Source organism: Nematostella vectensis, chromosome 9 (assembly GCF_932526225.1).
Source record: "Nematostella vectensis chromosome 9, jaNemVect1.1, whole genome shotgun sequence".
NCBI lineage: Eukaryota > Metazoa > Cnidaria > Anthozoa > Actiniaria > Edwardsiidae > Nematostella > Nematostella vectensis.
The window spans coordinates 7,541,041-7,561,475 of NC_064042.1; the positions used below are offsets into that span (position 1 = coordinate 7,541,041).

Sequence of the window (20,435 nt, forward strand, 5' to 3'; positions counted from 1 at the left end):
TTTTGCTGTCTTGAAAATTACAATATGGATAACATATCATATCTCATCAAAGCTTTATTTGTTCGTGCATTCTGAGACCCTAAAAAATAATGCAGCTCTGAAAAAAATGTAGTTTGCTTAAAGCCCTAAATAATACCAACTGCATATTTACCTGTGATAACAGTTTTATTAGATGACCCACAGGGGTTTCGGAAAAAAATGTGGCAACATTTTATTGCTATTTTTCTCAAATTCTTTGTTCTTTTGTTTGTAAAGTGAAGGTTGATGAAGGGGCATATGCATGTACCTGTATCAAAAAGACACTCATCCTTATCATTTAGTTACCATTGTCCTGCAGCAAAAACATGCAGTTTTATCATAATATCATGTTCTCTATTACCCTGGCTCCAGAGACTTGAACGGCTATCTATTTAGTGGCCAGCAAGCTTGAGCTTTTGCGGGCCACTAAATAGAGAGACGTCGAGGTTCTGGAACCAGGGTGGTTCCCTATATATCTTATTGGTGATTTTCAGTGGTGAACCAATCAGAAGAAGCAAGAACAATAGCTGCTAGTTGTCTGATAATATTACAAGGTTCCCCACATAAAATTTACCTTAAGCTGTATCGTACATAATAATTAACCCTATAACCAAAGTTAAATTTTTGGAATCATGTTGTGTTATGTGTATCTTATAGTATAATTTTTTGTTTTAGCTAATAAAATTTCTAGAATTAGGACCGTAGCAGGGGGTGGGGGTTTAAAATGATTAGTGCATTAGTAGAGCACTCTCTTATGGTTCCAAAATGCATATGGGGCGATACTATGCCTTGCATCTCGAGCACTGGGTATAGGCTTATTTCTGTTGTTTGGGAGCCGACAAACACAGTACACTTTTTTCTGAGTGTATAACCTAGTAAGCCTGGATCTTAAGATTGTCATAAGTGGGAACTGACACATTTTGAGTTCCTCTAGGCAAGCAACATAGTGCTGCCTACATACCTTGTTTAGTACTCCAGTTTCACTGGGTCATCCCCGATGCACAAAGATGTGGCACTTGCAAGGGCAAACAAGCTAAAATCTTAATTTACTGGTAAAACTAGAAAGACTACATACAAGCTGAAAAAAAACTAGATGGTAAGCATAGGCATGGTGTAGACAAGCTACATGCTGTATGTCTCTTTGTTTTGTTTTTCTCCAACAAATATTGCTAAACTTGGAACGTCAGTGCGACTCCACGAGGCATATAACATACTTTTTCAAACTTGTGTTTACTTCCCATTTGGATCTGTACATTATACTGATGTAATGTTCTGGGCTTTTGTATGAAGTGTAATAAAAAAAATTGTAAACATTAATTATATGTATATATACTTTAAGATAGAATATCATAACAACAATAAAAAGACTTCCAAGAACACAACGTTTAATGTGTTATACAATGTATATAATATACATATAGCTCTGGGGGGAATCCTATGTTTGGTAGCCTATGTTTGGGTATAGGGGTACCGCTGGGGGGTTTTGAAGCCTGACCCTGTTTAGGACAAAAATTCTGAAAAACCATACCCTGTCTAGGCCAACACCCTTGATTTTAGGACCCTGTTTCAGGACAACACCCTTAATTTTAGGACCCTGTTAGCATGTGAGAGAAAGCAAGGCAATCAGATGGCGGCAGAGTCAGTGGTTTAGCAAGGCAACCAAATTAGTACCCTGTTTAGGGCAGCCTTGTTTAAAATTATGTACCCTGTTCAGGACAAAGAGGCCTGAAATATATACCCTGTTCAGGTCAGAGAGGCCTCAAATGTATACCCTGTTTATGACAGAGAGGTCAATAACCATACCCTGTCCGGCGGAACGTCCCTGTATAGCCCATATAAGGGAGTACCTCCCCCCCCCCCCCCCCCGGGACATATAGCATATAACATATAATATGCTCATTACAAATGGTTATCCCTATAATTGAGAATCAGGTTAGCTATAGCTATGCATATTATCAGTTCCATTGTGTTCTGGTTAACCCCCAACCCCTCGGGAAAAAACTGCAGTCAAGTCGAGCCCTTATCTTTCATAGCCAGTACACTTAAGCGAGTCAAGGCTGTAGCAGGGGGTGGGGCACTGGGGACATGTGTCCCCATTTGTACCAATTACTATGAAGATAACAGTTACTAAAAAAATGGAAAAGTTAATAATTTTTATCTGGCATAAGTTATCATTTATATTCGTTTTAGCACATTTCGCCGTGCAGCTTGCCACACGCTGATACATGAAAATGCTTGCTACAGAGGAGAAAGAGACTCAAACCAGAAACTGACTTCTATCGTAGCAACATTTGAGTTCACTTATAGAAAAAAAAAATGTCCAAGGCTAGTAAGAAAATGTTTCTTTCCCTGTGGCTAAAAGGGTTCAGAAATTAGGAGGCATTTGACGATTGTATAAGCCTTTGAAAAACGAGCATCGTTTTGCCCCTTCTCGGCCGCCATTTTGGATTCCTTGAGACAAAGTCAATTTTTCCGCCCTGTCATCTGATCGGCTAATCCGCGCGTCTAAAAATAGCCTGATCCTAGGAAACGCCGTGACACCTATATAGTAACTACCAGAATGTTGGGAAGTTGATTGCCCCTACTTATGAGCCCCTGATACCTGCTATTCACATAAAAACTGTAAAATCTAAAAAAAAATTACCTGGATAAATAGACTAACCTTTATAATTTCAAGCCCTTATAAGTATCAGAAAAAGTGAGTGAGAAGGTCAATATGAGTTATGGAAACGAGGCCTGCTGTAAACAATGTGCTCGGTTCCATAACTCAGACAGCCCTTTTTCGTAAATCCAAGACTATCAAGCCAGTGCTGTTAATATTAAACCACTCCTAGAAAAACGTATCCATATGGGTTGGTCTAGCGACGATTTTTGTCTTCATGTGAACGTTACTTGTATTTTTGGCAGTCTTTGGTTCAGCGAATTGTTCGGGGAAAGGTTCGGAACTTGCTGCCGTTCGTGTGATAAGTTCGTAACCGAGCGTAGACTAGTTCCCAGTTCTCTCACGACCAAGGGCAACCTGGGTGAAACTGGAAACGAAGCTCTACCATTGGTCACCTGGCTACCTGTGGTGTGTAAGCTTGGACACTAGCAAACCGCTGGTGTAAGGCCCCGGCCCGCGGGCTCGGTCTTCCTCTTCGAACTGAGTTTTAAAAGCGACCGAGTACCGAGTAAGTTATAGATCAAAATCTTCTTCCATCGTCTCCGTTTCTCTGTTATATCTTTATTTCTGTAGATTTTATTATTAGAACTATATTGTGTAATTTATCTGTTATGATTTTGTGTTGTATTTTATCAAGGATGGTTTCGAATGAGCCATTACAATTTGGTTGATATATGCATGTTGACTCTGTTCTTGCTAAATTGTTGTTTAGGGTGCAGAGTCGTGAGGATTACTACCATCATGTCTCAGCCAGTCCGGTAAGACGATGTTACACTTCATCAGGGTTGATATTTTTACTTGATAGGATTTAGGATAGGAATCTTTTTAGCTATTATCGTCAGCGATCGTCAAAAATCAACCTTTCGAAACGTTATGTGATGTTCATATTAAGAAGTCTTCAAAGTAAATCAAGTACAACAAACCTTGTTATGAATAAGCTCTGTACATATACCAAATAATAACCATAGTTTCAAAAAAAAAAAACACTCCTACATAGTATAATATGAAGTCCTCTAGTTTGTTACTGGGAAATGAAGAGACACTGGCTAAAGTTTACCCCACCTCGCTAAAGTTTATCCCCCCCTCCTAAAGAGGGTTTATGTTTGAAACATCAGAGAAATAACTGTTTCAGGGGCATCTTGTAATAATTCCCATGTTCCAAGTCATATGTTTTAAAGTTAACACAGGGCACTTTTGGGCAGGGCACGATTGTTTTATTATCCATGATTCTGTGTTGTCAAATAACAAAAGCTTAAATTTACAGTTTATACACAAAAGGCATTGTCCTTGGCTTCAAGAGGGGCCTGCGAAACCAGCACCCCAACACCTCGCTTGTCAAGATTGAGGGTGTCGATGAGAGGAAGAACACAGAGTTCTACTTGGGAAAACGCCTTGCTTTTGTTTACCGTGCCAAGAACAAGACCGTTGCTAAGGGTGACAAGAAGGCCACCAAGCTCCGCGTGATCTGGGGCAAAGTTACACGAGCACATGGTAACAGCGGTGTAGTGCGAGCCAAGTTCAGGCATAACCTGCCACCGAAGGCTATGGGGGCAACTGTGCGTGTGGTAAGTCAAACGTAGCAGTGGAATAAGTTCAAATCAAAGAACTTGTTGAGCTCAACACAAAACACAATCCTTGTCACAAAACTTGGGAAGAACAGGGCACAGTCAACAACAATCAGTGCAAAACATGACACAACACAAAGTGTGACACAAATCTCAGCCAGGGGTTTCATTAGAGGGTGGCTAGCGACTATGAACCGCCGACTAATTCCATGCTCACCATCGGCAACTCTAATAAAAATTGCAAATGATGCGCGATTAGTGATAAAATACTAAATTACATTATGCTATTCTCACTATCATCTATTCTTGTTCTTAATTATTCTCCTAAAGCTAATTGTCTGTTACTTTAGAATATATTCATTCTTTATATCGCTTGAGAATCATAGCGTTTCCGTTGCCACCATCTTTGTATTGCTTCAAAGAGGATTATGGGGAATTTTGAGCACAAACTGTACAGTGGTCTTTGCTTTCTGATCAAAAATAGCAAGAAAACCTTGTTCAGTATTCTTCTATCATTTATCTTTTTATGAGAGGTCACATCTGTCGCTGTTGTAATTTTACATTGTATAAAGTAGCATTAGCAATTAATCAGATGATAGATTTGGGATTGGTCGAATCAATCTTTTGAACCCATATACCTTGATATTTTTTAACCAATTGCATAATCATTTTCAATGGAAAGTAAAAGACAATATTTACTGGCTATTCTGTTTTCACATGAAGGATTGCACCATTTCCATTGTTTTTAGTAGATCAATTTTTATCAACAAATTTTTATTATCAAAGCCCCAGCCGCCTACTTCCCAAGCACAACCTGCTACTTCAAAAGTTATTGAAATCCCTGCTCAGCACAAAACTAACACTTGGCAATAAACATGACACAAAAACAAAGTTCAGCATAGAGTATTTTACATGAAACTTGGCACAAACATGAAGCAACACTAGGCACAAAACACAAAACAAAACATGTTACATGAAACTTGGCCCTTGACAGACAAAGCGATCAAAAGTAAAGATGACCATGTCAATTGACACCTTGCCTGAGCTAACCCTGAGCATACCATCATGCCCCTTCTGGTCATTGCCTTATATTTTTTTGGAAATATGTTATTTTTTTTTTTTTGGGGGGGGGGGGGGCACATGTCCCAGTGCCCCACCCCCTGCTATGACCCTGACCCTACAGTAAATTACTATTGCAAATTTTGCAGACTTGTATTCTGATGCTATTTTGTCTTTGTAGATGCTGTACCCATCAAGAGTGTAGAAGCCAACAGTTGCCTAAAAATTGTATAATAAAGACAAGAACAACACCAAACATGTGTTCTTTCTACTGTTAGCTTGTAGTGGAGTAGGGGGGTTCAGGTCATGCAATTGGACCCTCATATGGAAGATACAACTGCAAGCTACGACACATATTTAGCCTCCCTCGCAGGCGTTTTTAGGCAGGCGTCGCTCGCTCGCTGCGATATATAAGGCCTACATTAAACGGTGTGCAAGGGTCACATAATTGTGGCGCCCTAGAAATGCCATTTTTTTGCACACTGAATTAGTGAGAAGCTTGATCCCACACTTGGTACTGCTCTACAGTCGAACCTCAAGGGTACCACAATAAATATGTCCACTGACTGGTCCTCATTTATCTGGCCAAAAAATTTTTTTTCGATAAACACTACAGTGCTATTTGTCAATATCTGTTAAATTGGTTACTTGATATTAATGGTACCAAAAAGTTAGTGATGTAAAAAGTCACAACTGACGTCAAATTCTAAACAGTTACTTAACAATATAACACATTCTGGGCAACATTAATATGAATCTTGGTACAATACTACTTGTTACCCTATCATGCTTTCAATTAGAGGAAAGTGTCACACAACACACCACTTGTCACTTTGTGTCCTCTGTTCTGGAGGTGTGGAAAGTGACATGGTGACAGAACCTTCCAAAGATCTGTTTTGGGCTACCTGTGGTAGACCGATGCATCTTGGGATTTTTCCCAATGTTTTGCGCGCGGAGATGTCGCGTGTTGGAAGTGGCGACACTGGCTCATTTTGCCTTCTGGTTTTGTCTTTCTCTTCCAACTGCTTGTAAACCATCCCCAAACGTTCGTAAGGTAAGATTAACTTGACTGCGTACCTTCGGTTGTGTGCAAGCAATTTCAATGAATGGTTTGAGACGTTTGTTCATGGAGGTGAGCGTCTTCACCAACTCATCTAGCAGCAAAATGAAAAAGTCGACATTTTACTACTACTACTAAATTCACTTTTTATAGCTTTTTCTTGAATTAATAGGACTTTGAATATATTCCTTAAACAGATTTCGGGTGCGGAAATTGATCCTAATTAACGGTGTCGTCTAACACTTATCAAAGATATGAACCACTAGAATCATCTTATTCTTATCTTGAGTTCGTACCAGAAGGTCCAACTACCCGATTTTGATTGAATTTTTCAAATTTCGAACATTTTTGTGATAGGAAAATCCTGATTTACAATAACGATAAGCGAGACACTTGTGGGGGTTTTGAGTGTAGTCTGTGTGTCTCCGTGCCAGGATCATACGATAATCACATGATGGGGATATCTGTTTACAAGTTTGGGTGAGTTAAACGGATGTCCTCACGTCTTCGACCTTGTAACAAAGCAAAAGTGTTATACATAATTTGCTGCTCATGGTCACTACTGGGAGGCAAAAGTGTTCTACATAATTTGCTGCTCATGGTCACTACTGGGAGGCAACATGTGAAATTAATGTAAAATTTGTGTGAAACATCATATGAAATTGTCACTGGTTTTCACATCATTATCATTTGAAATAATGATGCGAACCCCATTTGAACCCTTGAAGTTCTTTTCACATTAGTGATAATATGCCCATTTGTAGCAATATTCAATCATTGAATACATTGAATATTTTTATTCAATCATTGGATTCAATCCTATACAGTATTTTTATTCAAACATTCCGGATATATTCATCTTTAATCATTGAGTTTTCATATTCAATCTTCCTGGGGCGAGTGCGATCACTGCTCAGGCCTGGTCTCTTGACTCAGTGTCAGGGACAACCAAATAAACTCACTTATATTCTCTTTACTTTATTTCTTGATCACAAACTCTCCGTAGTTATAGTACACTCGCATCTCAACTCTAGGGGTACAACCCCCTTTTTTACCTATCTCGAATTACAACATGATCACATAACAAAACTAAATATGTAACGTAATACAGTATTATAAAGTAACGCAATCTTGCGGGTTTTCTACTTCCGGACACCCTCCCCCCATTTATGTGTCTACAGCAGCATAAATGTTCTAGTCTCCTTCCAGTAAAAAGATGCCCTTGATGTTGTCCTTGGCGCTGTCTTTTGCCTGACGTCTTGACCCAGCTCTTGGGATGAATACTTGAGCCTTAGGGTTTAACTTGATCCCCGGATCATCCCCACCAATCTCTAGGTCGCAAATCAACTGAAGAGGGCGTTCTATCACATATCCGTTCCCCATCTTCAGTTTGACTCCCCGGACTACGCCGTCTCTTCCTGTAATCTTCTCCACTACTCGTCCAATCTTCCATTGAGCCTTATTCTTGACATCCTCCTTGAGCAGGACTACGCGCCCTTTCTCCGGCACCTTCAGCTGCTCGCCACTGCGTTCTTCGTGCTTCTGCTGTCTCTCCTCTAGAGATTGTACGTACTCTCTTGTGAATCTCTTCTTCAGGTCTTCCTTGCTACGCTGTATAAACCTCATCCGTCGTGTCACGTTTCCGGCATCTGACAACTTCTCTAAGTCTTCTTCGAGGATGGGGACTGGTCTCCCCCTGAGCAACAGGTTGGGTGTGATGACGGGTTCATCAAACTCTTCCCCCTGGTACACTAATGGTCGGTTGTTCATTACCGTTTCTACGTCTAGGAGCGCATCCTCAAGCTCGCAGTAGTTGAGAAGGCTCCTCCCAACTGCTTTAGAGAGCGCATTCTTCATGACTCCGACTAGGCGCTCGAAGAAGCCTCCCCACCAAGGTGCTCGTGACATGTTGAATCTCCAGATGATCGCTTGAGAGGCCAAATAGTTTGATAGACTTTCGTCCTTCTTTAGCACTGAAAGCCATTTCCCTGTTGCCACAAAGGTCTTTCCATTGTCACTCACGATCATCTGAGGACATCCTCTCCTTGCGACAAACTCTTTGAGCGCTCTCTGGAAGTTTGGTGCTGATAGATCCGGGCAGAGCTTTAGATGGACTGCCCTAGTGGCTGCACACGTAAACAGCGCGATGTATGCCTTGCCTTGCTCGGACTTGGTGCGATAATAGATTGGGCCTGCAAAGTCGACCCCTGTTACGTCGAAAGGCTCAGAGAACTCCGTACGGAATGACGGAAGCTGTGCTGAGGCTGTTGATCCCGGAGTCAACACTGGCTTTATCCGATATCGCTTACATTTGTTGCAGTTGTGTATGACCCTTTTTACTTGAGCCCTCAGCTTTGGTACCCAGAACTTCTCCCGGACTAGACTCATAGTCATTGACACTCCCCCGTGTATGGCTTTCTCGTGGACTTGTTTGATGATCAAAGTCGTCAGCTTGTGGTCTCTGGGTAGGATGATGGGTTGGTATCCGGCGATGCGTCCGACACATTTAGCTATCCCATCTTCGCCTATCTGCACCTCCATGGAAGCCTCCACTTTCTCCCTCTTTGCCACTTGCGCACGACGAATCAGTGTGGACTCGGCTTTGTTGATCTCCTCTGTGGTGAGTGGTCCTGTGCGCTTGCTCTTGGATCTGCAGTTATGACCAAACCGTTGTATGTAAGCAACGACTCTCCTAAGCTTCCAGTAGGACGAACACTGCTCGAGCAAAGCGTCTACCTGTCCCTTTTCCTCTGGTTCTTCTGTCGCCACCAGTAATTTCTCCTTGCGGCTCTTCACCGTCTCACTCGCTACCTCATCGTTGTCTGTTACCTCTGGTTGTGGAGGCTATTTCGCCTTGTCTGACAGCTAGTTAGGCCCATGCAGCCACATGTCGCTTAGCTCCCCCGGTCCCGCTCCTCTGCTTCCTATGTCTGCTGGGTTCTCACCCGTTGGGACGTAATTCCACTTGAGGTAGTCCCTCTCTTGGATGACCTTTGTCCGGTTACGCACGAACTGTGACCAGGTACCTTTGCCCTTGATCCAGTAGAGGATGGTGGTGCTGTCGACCCAACACTGGTAGATCTGGATAGGTTGACCCTGCAAAACTTCCTTAACATGAGTCATTAGTTTTGTGAGGGTGTGTGCGCCAACTAATTCCAAACGAGGAATGCTCTGATTTTTAGGGGCTACTCTTGACTTCGCGACAAGCAATGTCTGCCTAACAGAACTGTCTGCGTGATGGGCTACTACATAAATCGCAGCCGATACGGCTGTCTTGCTCGCATCTGAGAACCCATGTAGCTCTATCCTTGTCACGTGCTGATCCACTACACTGCGCGGAATACTAACTGATGGACATGCCTTCATGCTCTTAAGCCACTTGTTCCACTCTCTAACAATCTCTACGTCTGTAATCGCCTCGTCCCACCTCTTCTCACTAAGACACACCTTGCTATACAGTACTTTGCCAATCACAGTGACTGGCGAAGCGAGTCCTAGCAGATCGTAGATGCGATTGATCACTGCTAGCATCTTCCTCTTTGTGAGTGCACCACTCACCTCTTCTTCGGTGGAATCGCTGAATGCGACCGTAAGCTCGTCCTTGTTCTTGTCCCAAGGTATTCCTAGGATCTTTACCGGTGGCCTGTCCACGGCCCGGTCTGCTCTCTCTGCTGAGGTACTCTCCTTCGCCTCAAGGACATTGCTGTGCCATTTGTGAAGCTGGAATCCTCCACTCTCCATGATCTCGCTTGCTTCCTGCTTAAATCGAAGCAGCTGTTCAGGGTCGTCTCCACCTGTCTGTACATCATCTACATATGTGTTAGTTAGTAACTGGTACACAGTCTCTGGGTACTTGTCACTGTAACTAGCCACATGTTTCTGCAGAGTAGCGCCCAGAATATAGGGGCTTGGGCCCGAGCCAAAGATTACCCTTGCGAACCTATACTCTACAATGTTTCGGTCTTTAAGGTTGTCGTACCAAAACAGTCTCATGCAGTCTCTATCCTTGGTGTCAACTTTAATCTGCAGAAATGTTTTTTGAATGTCTCCCGTGAGACAGAGACGATTCATGCGGTTGCGCAATAATATGTCAAATAGCATAGGTTGTAATGGAGGGCCTACTTCTAAGCAGTCGTTTAGAGATGGGGTGTTGTCATCCTCTCTTGCTGAACAGTCATAAACGATGCGAAGCTTGCTGGTCTGAGCATCGTCCCTCGTCACCATGGTATGTGCGATATAGTGTACGTTCTCCCCTGTTGGAGTATCTGGAGCTGGCTTTAAGATCCCTTCCTTCAGTTGCTCCATCATAATGTCATGGTACTCCTCTATCCTCCCAGTCTTCTCCAGTCTACGGGTAGTGCTCGCCAAACATGCTAGGGCTAGTCTTTTGTTAGACGGTAGGGATGTGTGATCTGGTTTCCATGGTAACCGGGTGGAGTAGGTTCCATCGTCCAATCTTTGCAACCCCTCCTGGAAATTCTTGTGGAATTCTCCTCCCTCTTCATCACTGTCCTTCAGTCCAAGTACTTCCTGGGAGCACATCTGGTTGAATTCTTCCTGTGAGTTGCTGAGGAAGAAACCCTTTTCTGTGTCTGCGGCGGAAATCGCTGCTTTGCCTCCAATCACCCATCCAAGCATGGTGAACTCAGCTCCGGGGTCTTTGTCTGGGTCGCTGCCAAGCACCGCTGGCTCAGTGGACTTGATGCGCTGGATGTCAGCTGCGCCAAGTATGACATGTACTGGTAGCTTGTCTTCTGTCGAGGTTTCATCACTGAAGGTCAGTCTTCTGAGTTTGTTGTATTTCTTCTTTAGCTCTGGGATCCTCGGGTTGGGAAGGTGAGTGATGATAGGTTTCTCTGCATTAATGCAGTGGAGCTCCATTCTAAAGCTGTCAAGGACAGTTGAGCCCAGCTGTATTTTGTAGAGCTCTACCTGCTTATCTACCGTCCCGTACATCTGCTCAATGACCCTCCTTTCGACCCTGCTTGGTTTAAGGTTTAATTTTGTTAGTAGGTTGGAGCTGATGTATGAGCTCCCAGCTCCACTATCCAGCATGATGCGCGCTGGGATGCCATTGACATTCGCTATGGCCGTAGCGTGTAAAGTAGTATGTACCTGGTCCACTGCCCCATAGAATCTATCTCTAGAATTACCCGGGTTGGCTGGGGTTGAGGGTGGGAGGCTGCTTTGTACTCTGTCGCAGATAGAGGTGTGATGCCTTGAATTGCACTTTGCACAGTTTCCCGCTTTGCATTTGGTAGCCATATGCCCCCCTTTGGTGCAGTTGTAGCACAATTTCTTTTGCATTAGGATTTCTCTCCTGCTGGCCGTGTCTAACACTTTTGTACAGTCCTTTGATTTATGGGATTTATCACTGCAGTAGACACACTGTGGGGGGTGGGGTCCCTGATTCTGCTGGTGCATTAACATTCTTTCCCTCCCATTATGTTGCCCACCCTGACCTCCCTGGGGCTTCCTCGTAAGTGACAGGGTGGGGGTATCTTCCCCTTGCAAGATTGGGTTTCTATCAACGTACTTCCCAAGATTTTCAACTAGCTGGATAAGTCCCCACCCTTCCCAGTCATCATCCCTTTGCACTATCACCTCCCGGACTGGCCCTAATTTGTCTAACAGCGTGTAAACAGCGCTCTGCGCACTTTCTAATTTTTGCATGGTGGAGAGTGTGCGCACAATTCTGGCTAATTTGTTATAAAAATCGTGAATACTACTTAATTTAGTAATGTCACTGATGGTCGGTAAATCCTCCAGGTCTTTAATAAGGGCGCGGTGGACTCTAATGTCCTTTCCATAGGTATTTTGTAGAATCCTTTTTGCCTCTTCGTAGCCCTCAGGGGTGTGGGGTAAGCCTAAAATATCATCCCTTGGTTTCCCTTTCACTAATTCTAATAAGTAATTAAATTTGCTTATCTGTGCTATGGTTGATCCATCCACCTCCACCGTGTACTGATTCCAGAACCTTGTCCAGTCCTTATAATCTCCTTCAAATGGCGTGATGGTGTACTTTTGTAGTTTGACCGCTTGAACCATTCCGGGTTTCCCTGGACTGCTTTCAACCATTCCACTATTTCCAGCCTTAGCAGCCAAATCTCCGAACTTCTTTTTCATTGCAAGCTCCTTTTCCATTTCTTCCTCCTTCTCCTGATCTCTTGCGTTCTCCAGTCTCTTCTTTATTTCGAGTCGCATCTCCCTAAAAGGCTGGATTTCCGCTTTCGCTTTAGCACTCCACTCCTGAATGTAGCTAAGTTCCTTCTCGTTATCGAGTAAATAATCCGCCGTAGCATCCTTGACTTTCTCCAAACTCTTGATGATGCTCTCTGCACTCTCCAATGCGATTTCTAGCTCTCCAGTATCCTTGGTTGTAGACATTATATCCTTTAGTTTGATATCGGCAAGTCCAATGTGCTTGGTGAACTTCTCTTCGGTTGTCATGTTTTCAAACTCCCTCGTTGGTTGAATTCCTCTCGCAAAACTCGCAGAAATGTAGCCGCACCGGGCGTTAGAACTCCTCAGATATGTGTCCTGGCGTGGTCGCCACTTTTGGTGTCGGGGACAACCAAATAAACTCACTTATATTCTCTTTACTTTATTTCTTGATCACAAACACAAATCTCAACTCTAGGGGCACAACCCCCTTTTTTACCTATCTCGAATTACAACATGATCACATAACAAAACTAAATATGTAACGTAATACAGTATTATAAAGTAACGCAATCTTGCGGGTTTTCTACTTCCGGACATCAGAGCAAAAAACAAAAGGGCTTCCGACGACGGCGATGAAAAAGTGACAGCATTGTTGAAATTTGTCCTGGCAAAAAACAAGGAAATAGTCCTACGAAGGAAGCCCATCCTATGATTTTCAAACCAAACTTCTCTCTCATATAGATTTTCTGGGCAAAGTAACAAACTTGCTCCTTGAAATTGAGCAGGATCTTCTGCAATGAAGTGGAAAGATCTGCTAAGGGTTTTCAGGGAAATTTAAAGAGAAGTCTTTGTTGTTGTTGATTGTTATTTTTGCAATTTTAAACTAGTTTGTTTACTACTAGTTGAGTACTGAATGCCAGTTGTATATGGGAGAAAAACAATTACATTCATTTGTTGTTATCAGCATCTTCTGAAAAACATCACATTCATTATTGCCTGATTGATTGTTATTTCTGTAGAAAATGCAAAAAACTAGTTTGTTTAGAATGCCTTTGTAATAAAGATGTTTGACATTTTTAAAGTTTAAATCAAGTCCAGTAACTTGAAGTATTTTGAACAAAAAGTTTGAATAAAATATTCAGTGATTGAATAAAATATTCAAGGCAAAGTAGAAACTCCAATATTACCACCAGCTAGCTATGTAGTTTGGCTTAAAAAATATTAGGTCAGGTTTAGCATTATTCATTATTTAACACAATTATTTTTTTTTTCGAAAAAAGAAGCATACCTGCTTTGCCCTTTTCCAATACTTCTTATTCTTCTGCTGTTTCCTTTGATAAATCAAAAGAAACAGACAAAATGACCTTCCTATAGCCTTCCAGCTGAGGATGCTGTTGGATCACCTTTTGAAAGGAAAAAAAACAGCATTTCAATGTGTTTTTGTTCATAACCACTTCACAGAGACAGATAAAACATTTTTCAACTAATGACATTTTCATTATGGTGTATTCTGTATGGCAGACAGGACTCACTGCTCCCGTTTCTACCTCAGGTGGTTGAGTCGCAGGGCACTCAGTAAACTCTGGGGTACCTACTGCTGGCTCAGTTTCCGTTATCCTGGGAATGGGCAACTCTCTAGTTTTAGGAAGGTACTTCTGATTCCTCCGATAGACTGCCTTCTCAATGCAATTGTAAATGGGCAATAAGCAATGTAAATGGGTGAATTTCCCCTCTCTATTCTTCTGCCAACAACTAACAGGTCTTCTTCTCGTGTGGAATTGTTCCACAATTCTCTCGGCTGAAAAAAAAAATCTTCTCTCCCGAAGAGTTTCTTAATTAAGGGTATTAAGAGGAATTTTCTTGATACTCCTGGAGGTCATCTCATCTGCTATCTTGAATAGATAAACGGTTTTGCCGTTTACTGCCCTAATCGGGTGTTAAGATGTTTGTAATGCGTCTCTCATATGACCTAAGGTGGCGTGCAGGTTTTCGACATGATTAGCCTCGCATTTACCTAATGCATTTTTTTAAAGAAACCGGAACAGACCAAAAAAATGCAGCGTGGCAGAACCAAGAGCTTCGTTTTGCGCGAAAAAATGTGCCTAACAACCAGTGTTTCTCATCGGCTGAAATTTGTACGCAGTTTTCAAGAGCCCAATTCTTACATTCTGCGGCTGAAGGTTTGTAACCCCATCCGCATATCATTCATGAGATCAAGGCAATTTCGTAATGATATAAATTTGGCAAAAAATGTATCACACTCAATCAGAACAGAAAGCAACATCTGTCAAAACCTGGTGTCTCGCGTGAAATGAGCCGTAGTCAAAGGTTGATTATAAAATTGTGTATGGGCGGTCGAGCATTTGTTATCTGACATACGGGGCTTGGGACCTAATGGAGGTGCTAGCATCTGAGCCGTAATATGAGCCAGTTTAGTGTCTTCATAAATGTTAGCTGACGTGAGTGATGGTTTACATAGAGGGACAAGGGATAGAAGGTGACTTTTTCATCAAACTCTCCGAATTGTTGTGTGTTTACTCCTACATGCCCAGCTTGGTTTCCCGTAAAACAAGGACATACCATACTCCACTAGCTACCGTTATCTGAAAGAAAGGGTCAGAGAACTAACTCTGGGTTTTAAAAGGGATTTATCTAATAGAAAATTCGATTACATAAGGATACACCATGCTGTTTAACTCTATCAACTTTTGTTCCCCCCAGAGATAATTTGAGAAAGAATTATTGGGACTTCATGCAGACTTGAAATGTAGAAAAATTCTAATTTTTTTATAAAACAAGAAGATATATTGTGAGAGGAACGTCGATAGTATTGAGAAATAAAAAAGTTGTTGTATATGGATATATGTGGCTCAGCGAGTGACTAGTGTAGACGATGTACCCATTAGCTATGGTGTCAAAATAATCTTCGACTGTGTCAAGTGTGTATGAGCAGTCATCGATTGCCGGTTCCGAATCCAGCTCCCTCCCTGCGAAGGTGGTGGCTTCCCTTTTTCTTCTTCCTTTTATTTAGGGGCCTCTGGCTGGTCCTTCTCTGCTTGAGGTTTCTGTTGGTCCGTCCAGAGAATTTAGAGTGTGGCATCCAAAAGGGATTGCTGATATGCCTCGAAGGAAGCACACTCTGACATTTTATTTATGGCGAGGCGAGAGTACCCTGCCCGCCAGGCTACCCAGGTAGTCTCCATGTAGCCCCTGGTGAACACCTGCAGACTTGCGGGAGTGGACTCCCATCTCTCCTGGTAGTCCCAAATTTCCTGTTGTAAAGTTTTTTCCAGAAATTTTTTTTTAATTTTTAGGTGTACTGCTAAATTGATTATGGCCGGCAAAGGAATGCTTGCCAACATTGTAATGCCAAATGATCTAGAAACAAAATGGCCTCTGTGCTTTCGTTACACAGGAAACCCGCCACTGTTATGCTAACCTCAGCTAGCACTCTAACGTCTGGCAACTCCGCTTTCCTGGCAAACGAAAAGAGGTCTGCCGCTATGGTAATGAACTTCTTAATAAAATGTAAGGTTATCTAAGATAACGTTATCCTCTATTGCGTTATTTTCCTCCGTGACAGAACAAACACATTAAACACCGGAGCAAGGGCAAAACAACCTGTAATTATTTATAAATCCAATCTTCTCTGGGCCTGTCACAGGCAATTCAAGCGGGTGTGACAGGCTGGAACACTGAGAAGCTCTCTGCTTTCTTCTCAATGCAAAGTGGCCTGGCTCCAATTTTTTTTACCCTTGGAGCTTCATGCGTTGGTTTGCCAGGGTTAATGTCATGAGGTGGCTAAGCCCTCGCTGTCTTGTTGTAATGAGCGACCCCGCTAGGGACAGCAGGGTCCTATAACGACGACCCATCAAGCGCTGGACGGGAAAAAGCTAAAAGCTCAGACTGTTCAGAAGCCTTGAATTTTCTGAACAGACATTTAACTGTTCTCACTACATTCTCTGATTTGCCATGGTTGAATTCCTACATGCAAAAAGTTATTGCATGTTCCATTTAGAATAATAATAAACGATAATGATATTTAATATATCTTGAGTGCAACTTAACATACAATGTTATGATAAAACGCGCTTTACAATAATAAATAATCAGTGATTCTAACGAATGATGTACTCTAAAAAAATACAATAATATGAAGGTAGAAATGATGTTAGATTTGTATATTATATCTAAATATTAAAAGTATTTTTTTTTTAAAGTTAGGTCTTAAATAACGATTTAAAGAAGTTAGATCCCCCTGGTTTCTAATATTTAATGGAACTGCGTTCCACACTTTTTTTTACACTTTATTTTGTCGACTGAAAATATACCCCATTGTTGGAGGAACTGAGGGAATCACAGGGTGCCTGTTTCAGCTTACCTAACGAGGCCAAATGTGATGGAGGTAAACCATGGCTACTGCTATTTTTAAGTCAATTATGATAGTTCACTGGGAGCCAGTGGAGGTCTTGAAGCGGTTGTGTAATGTGTTTACATATTGGCAATGAGCACATGAGGCGAGCTGCAGCATTTTGGACTTGTCGAAGCTTGTTGATGTGGGTTGCTTGGAGACCATATAAAAAACTATTGCAGTAGTCTACCCTTGACATTGTTATTGCTGTATTATTGTTTCACTGTCCTCATAGCGTATACATTTCTTAATATGTTTAATATTATGTGCATGATAAAAGTCTGAATTATTTTAACATTTGTCTAAACTACATGAGCATTTTTTCTGCTGAAAAGTAGTTGCTATCATTTTGGTTGGATGCTTACAGCAAAGACCTTACAGTGAAATTGTTAATTATTGATTGCTTCGATAATCAATAGATAAAACATTCTCAAACTCCGTCCATGGACCAGATTTGATTTCGAAACCATGCTCTGCTAAGTAAATGTTGCCCTTACTACACTTGTACGTGGGGTTCATCTTTTTTGCTGTTGCAACCGTTAGCAGTGGTTGGCATGCATTCGGAGTTATTAGAGGAATTATTGTTGCCACAATTAAAACACTTGCACAAAATAGAGCTGTAAGCATTATTGCGTATACAGGAGCATTTGGAATGTCCTTAAAGAGTGTCCTTGCATGATACGTGTTTATTGTCCCCCTTCTTTATAATACCACATGCACATCCTTTGGTCAAAGATGTAGACATGACCACTTTTTTGGATCCATTTTCGCACTCGACACAGCGACACTTCCTCGAACACTTAGCCTTCATATCAATACGTTTACCACAGTCCCCACACTTGTGGTACAGTTGGCAATATGACCAAGAATCCACATCCTTCTTCTTCTACCCAACCGACCCTCTAGGTTTGACACGGCGGTGATTCTCGAAACACGTTGGTGTACGGAAATATCTGTTGCACTCGGTACAATGTTTCCAGTTCCACCGGTGATCTTGTTCAGGAGGTGGTACCAATGGAGAGCACCCACTCTCACCACACCCATAGCACTGGTTAACACACTTGTGCCGCGCATTGTCGTACCCTATTTTGCACACTGTGCAATAATAGCAGCGTCCAAGCAACCCGCCATGCTGCTTATGTAATCGAAATGGCCCTTAGCGTAGTAGAGGTAAAGCTTGTACTTTGTACTGCCGTGTTCACATATTTGAGACCCTCCGCATAATTTACAAAACCATCTCTGTCTGCCGTGGATACATACCCCTTTCCCTTTGCAGTCTTTACAGATATATCTCACTCGTCTGTGCTCACAAATACTACTACCATTGCAATCTCTACACCGCGTTTTTCTTCGATTATGGGAGCATATTTGAGACCCGTGACAATCTTTGCAATAATATTTTACTTTGCCGTGAGGACATTTATAAGTGTTAGGTGTCGGTTCATCAAGAATATTATGTGGTGGTGGTGGCTGCTCTTCAGCCGTACGTTCAACCGTTCGTTTCTCCATTTTATTAAACTATTCATGTCTTTAAACCGCTTTTCAATTTTTTACGCCTCGATACTCACCCTCCTAGCCTGCCGACGTCTACCTGGCGAAGCATTCTTCCAACATCTCCTTTTCTTGTTCGTCTAGACACCAATCCCAAAATCTATCTGGATGCCAAGTTTTGGGGTAAAGTTCTTCTTCCAGAGCTGTGAAAAATTCGCGTTTGTGACGGTACTTGAAAAGCTCCTCGTGGATTGCATCCCAGCCGAGACCTCCACGACATATCGCCACGATCGTTTCCTCATCATTATCATATGCGATGTCCATGGCCGATTCAAAGTCCGTGGCGCCCCAACTCTTACACAACTTGACGATCTCGACGTCACCAAAAATCGCTGCGTTAATCATAGCCTCGTCAAAGTTCGTCTCCCCCCACTCTTTGAACAGCTTGAGGACCTCAACACAACAACTCGACGCCGCCTCATGCATAGCCCAGTCTAAGTCCGTCGCACCCCACTCTTTACACAATTTAACGATCTCGGCATGCCCACCCATCGCCGCGAGCGCCATGACCTCGTCAAAGTCCGTTGCACCCCACTCTTTACACAATTTAACGATCTCGATGTGTCCCTTCCTCGCCGCGAGCGCCATGGCCTCGTCAAAGTCCGTTGCACCCCACTCTTTACACAATTTAACAATCTCGATGTGACCGCGGGACGCCGCTTCTCTCATAGCTCCATTTAAGTCCGCCGCGGCGAGGGCTTTCAGATCTCTCACCGTTAGACTCTCCAACTGTTCCGCTGTTCGGTTCTCCATTTTTATTAAACTGTTCATGTCTTTAAACCATTTTTTCGAATTTTTTTAGACGTGCCAATTTACATCTACTCCGAACTGATAGTTTTCTGGAAATTCTGATTCCAGAGAAATCAGGAAACATCACACCACGTCGGGCGTACCTAGGACTGTAGCCACTTCCCTCGCCCCCCTACCGACGGTCAACTCGGAGGGGCCGGCCCTTTCGGAGAAATTTTTAAGAGTAATATCGATCCCCTTTAGCCGTACCCAGTAATAGGTTAAAGCAGCCGCGAAGGACTGTGGGCGAGCGCGATTCAACTTGGAAGAGCGGTTCTTAGATCTGTAGTAGAGCTGGACCACTTCTTCCTTCTGTGCGGGGGACGCCGAGAATCTGTACATCACGTCGCGAATGTGATCCACGACGGTGGGAGACGTTCCGTGTAGTAAGTAATCTTTAGGCACGTTAATACTAAAGATTTTTAGACCCTTAAGGCAACTCTTCTTGCTCAATCCAAAAGTTTCCATCAAGGTTTTCGGTGTCTGACACTTACCGGACATCTTGTAGGCGTAGTAGATACACGCAAAGACGATCGCCTTCCGTGGGTCGCCGCGAAAAATCTGACCTTTCGTCACCTGAGTGTATATCTCGTTAGCTTTGGCTACAATTACCCCACTAAAACCCATGTTTTCCACATCCTTGTCAATATTTCTATCCTCAGACCTACGCATCTGGACCCGACTTGGATTCGAAGACCGTTTGCCGCCGGAATGTCCGTAAAAACGCCATTCCCTTTCGTGCGCGATCACGCGCTGCATCTGTTCTCCGCACTCTAAGCAACTAGTGACCCCGTTTTCCGTGACTAGGTCGTCATGATTGCAAAGGGCGTTACTACTACCCTCGTCTCCCAAGGAGGCTCTACTAGTCTCGTATTTGGCGAGGGCCCGGTCAAAGAGCACAAATTCCGACATATTGGGGTTATTTTAGTATAGTTTTAAACCATTCCACCCACGCATTTCATTCCCAGCTTACCGGTCTCCTTCCATCGACTTATCAAGTTCGCGAACAGTCTTTGTGCTACTCCAAAAACCTTTGTGCTAGGTGCGATCAAAAATCTTTGCAGGACCCGTAGGGTTAAGGGTCAGTGAGCTGAAGCTGAATAACATGATATGTGCGGTTGCTGAGGCGCCCGGAGGGGTCCGCGCGGGGCGGTG

At 42.8% G+C, this 20,435-nt stretch overlaps 3 protein-coding genes across 3 annotated transcripts; 1 reads left to right on the forward strand and 2 right to left on the reverse strand.

Annotated features, from left to right (window-relative positions):
• Positions 1-3,080: 3,080 nt before the first annotated feature.
• LOC5518158 (60S ribosomal protein L35a) lies at positions 3,081-5,560 on the forward strand. Its single transcript, XM_032362787.2, has 4 exons — positions 3,081-3,188; positions 3,393-3,438; positions 3,945-4,245; positions 5,486-5,560. Exons 2-4 carry the CDS (start codon positions 3,422-3,424, stop codon positions 5,507-5,509), a joined length of 342 nt encoding a protein of 113 aa, XP_032218678.1. The 5' UTR covers positions 3,081-3,188; positions 3,393-3,421; the 3' UTR covers positions 5,510-5,560.
• A 1,998-nt stretch (positions 5,561-7,558) lies between these two features.
• On the reverse strand, positions 7,559-12,814 carry LOC125572219. Its single transcript, XM_048732427.1, has 2 exons — positions 9,310-12,814; positions 7,559-9,195 (listed from the first exon to the last, which is right to left on the reverse strand). The coding sequence occupies exons 1-2, from the start codon at positions 12,812-12,814 to the stop codon at positions 7,559-7,561; spliced, it is 5,142 nt and encodes a 1,713-aa protein (XP_048588384.1).
• A 6,550-nt stretch (positions 12,815-19,364) lies between these two features.
• LOC125572220 (transcription initiation factor IIB-1-like) lies at positions 19,365-20,192 on the reverse strand. The gene has a single exon (XM_048732428.1). It carries the CDS (start codon positions 20,190-20,192, stop codon positions 19,365-19,367), a length of 828 nt encoding a protein of 275 aa, XP_048588385.1.
• Positions 20,193-20,435: the final 243 nt, after the last annotated feature.